This window comes from Sinocyclocheilus anshuiensis, unplaced genomic scaffold (assembly GCF_001515605.1).
Source record: "Sinocyclocheilus anshuiensis isolate Anshui unplaced genomic scaffold, SAMN03320099.WGS_v1.1 scaffold210, whole genome shotgun sequence".
Classification (NCBI taxonomy): Eukaryota; Metazoa; Chordata; class Actinopteri; order Cypriniformes; family Cyprinidae; genus Sinocyclocheilus; species Sinocyclocheilus anshuiensis.
The window spans coordinates 1211416-1214337 of record NW_015547666.1 but is presented as its reverse complement, the minus strand read 5'-3'; the positions used below and the strand labels follow the sequence as shown (position 1 = coordinate 1214337).

Sequence of the window (2922 nt, the reverse complement as noted above, 5' to 3'; positions counted from 1 at the left end):
GTATAGACCACTGACATTACTTCTATGCAATCACTGTAGGGATTCCTCAAGTGATCATCATGACTAAAGTGGATGAAACATGTCCACTGGTGAAAGATGACCTAAAGAAAGTATACATCAGCAGGAGGGTCAACGAGAAGGTAAATCATGCCATTTTATGTCCTGTGTGTGCTTTAATTCCTGGAACTACCATTTTTTAATATTGACTTTGTCTGATATTTGTTGAAACATCTCTATTTTTTTTTTAGATGCATTTGTGCAGCGAGATGATTGGGGTGCCAATGAACTGCATCTTCCCAGTGAAGAACTACCATGATGAGATTGAATTAGATAATGATGTTGATGTTCTGATTCTAAAAGCATTTGAGCAAATTGTAAACTTTGCTGATGATAGACTGAGAGAAGCTGCTTCCAACTCTGAATGCAGACAATAATATTCCTCTGCTTGATAACAGGACAAACAACACATGGAATGCACACTGATGACATTTAACTATACATGCATGCACAAAAGACCTTGTTCCATATATGCACGCATCAATGCAGTCTGTCTAGTTCACCACATGCGCAAAGTGTTCAGCAGCTTCATTGTTAGTAATAATATATAATACGATTTATATTTATTATTACACGGCTCTCTAAAATACTTGATTCTGATTAGTCAGTTGTGACATTCTAAGGTTTGTTATTCCCCAATAACAACCGTCATCATTAGCTGAATAACACACCGCTCATCCGGGTATTTGAGGCCGCCGCTTCTTTCTGATCTCTTATATCACACAACCTCTCTCTCGTTTCATTCAAAGAACTGCTATAATTTTGCACCCCAGTTGTTGACTGTATTTACTGTCAAATGAATTCTAATAATATATAAGTATATAATATACAGTACTTAAGTATTAATAGTAGCTGTAATGATATTGTTGAAGTGTTCATCTTGTTGCCAGACCAATTGGTTTGTACACCAATTTAAGATAATTAACAGCTAAGATTTTAAAATGCTTTCTTCTCAAATAAAATTTTAGGTCCTCATCATTATGTATGTGGTGGAAAAATGTGTAATTAAGTGATATGACATTACATTATACCTTAAATGACCATCTTGTCTGAACTTTGTCTAGGCTCAAAGCTGTTTGTTAGGAGCTGTTATTCTTTGTGGAAGCTATGTGTTTAAAGATCTAATAAAATATTTCAACTCAAATCAATATTTTGTGTCTAATTGTGTGGCAAATACACTCTTAAAAATAAAGGTGCTTCACGATGCCATAGAAAAACCTTTTTGTCTAAATGGTTCCATGAAGAACCTTTAACATCTGAAGAACCTTTCTGTTTCACAAAAGGTTCTTTGTGGCGAAAGAAGGTTCTTCAGATTATAAAAGGGTAAGAAGGAGATGGTTCTTTAAAGAACCTTTGACTGAATGGTGCTTTGTGGAAACAAAAATGGTTATTCTATGGCATCGCTGTGAAGAACCTTTTAAGCACCTTTATTTTTAAGAGTGTAGACATGTACTCTTCAATAACAACCAGCTGGATGTGTGCCATCCCTTACTTATAACTACATTATGTTTTAGTCCTTTAGCATGCAGTAAATTAAAAAGTTAAGTAATACAGTTGTCAGCAACCTTTATGTCACGGCTGAAACAATGCAGCAAATTAATAAAATCAATAAAAGTACTTGGATCAAGTAACTGACAATAAACGATGATCCACAACAGCCGAAGCGCAATGTCCAGATACAGGAATCGCCGAATGAAACTACTAAGACAAACAGTTGTTTCTCTGAAATTAATGCGGTGAAGGACCTTTTTATGCATCAAATAAATAAATAAAAGATATATATATAAAGATATATGTTAGAAAATTATATATTGATAATATACAACAGTGCCAAGATGACTGGAAAAAATGTTTGGTGAAGTAATATTTACGTTCCTCGTGGTTGAGTGAGCAATCCAGTGGCTGTGACTTCTTCTACTGGCTGGGCTGGTAACAATGCAGTGGGGAAAGAGCTGTGGGATGTTGATCGCCTGGAGGACCAAAAGGGTCCTAAAATCTGGAACACGCAGATGATGCCCTGAAACAGGTGCAGAATGTCCTTAACAATCTAGAACATGCAGACTAAGGTAAATTGAAGTGACGGAATTAGTCCACCAATATCCAATCAAAAGGTAACAACCCTTTATCCACTGTTGCAGTCAGAGAGGGCCCTGGAATCTGCCGTTCACTACAGCACACATCCTCCAGTACAGCATGGTCCTGCAGCGTCTACCTCCATCTCTAATCAACCACACCTGAGAAATACAACCAAACTCTTCAGGATTGCTTGAAAAATTACAGGCGTGTTTGTATGAGTAGGTATGAAACTAAACTTTGCATGTCAGTGGCACTCCAGGGCTGCATTCCACTTCGACACAAACTTCACTAAGCAATCCCCCTTGGAGGAAGCAATTTTTATTTGAACGTTCTGAGTACAAAGAACAACTATATAGGTTTCATTGGTCAAGTCAAGTCTTACATCCTCTGAAATTCAGCGTTTTAAGATAAGTGAATTGTTTCATTATTCCTTATGTGTTGCATGGTCTGCATTTATCAGTTTCTAAACGAAGCAACAATATATGAAGTCAAATCATATAAGATGTTTGTTCGAGTTGTGTATATGATGTATGGATTGAGTAATATAAGCATATAAGCAAATAAGCAAAGGTAGCATGAGAATGTGCATTGTGTTAATTAATAACAGTAGCAGCAGAAAGGCAACTTTGTGCCGAGGATAAGTGTAAGATGTGTAAGACTTAATAAATGATAGATTTATTAAGAAATTAATCTAACATTCATTTTACAAATGGGGCACATATGCTTAATGTGTCTCTAGCAAGATTTTTATTAATTTTTTTATCAGATTGCAACGTTATATTCTATTTG

General features: G+C 35.8%; 1 protein-coding gene across 1 annotated transcript in view; it reads left to right on the top strand.

Moving 5' to 3' along the window:
• Nucleotides 1-817, top strand: part of LOC107702564 (interferon-induced protein 44-like) — a 2345-nt gene extending 1528 nt beyond the window's left edge. The window contains exons 6-7 of the mRNA XM_016504920.1: nt 40-140; nt 249-817. Of these exons, the coding sequence (XP_016360406.1) occupies nt 40-140; nt 249-434 (287 nt within the window). The 3' untranslated portion in view covers nt 435-817. The remainder of the gene's footprint in view (nt 1-39; nt 141-248) is intronic.
• Nucleotides 818-2922: the final 2105 nt, after the last annotated feature.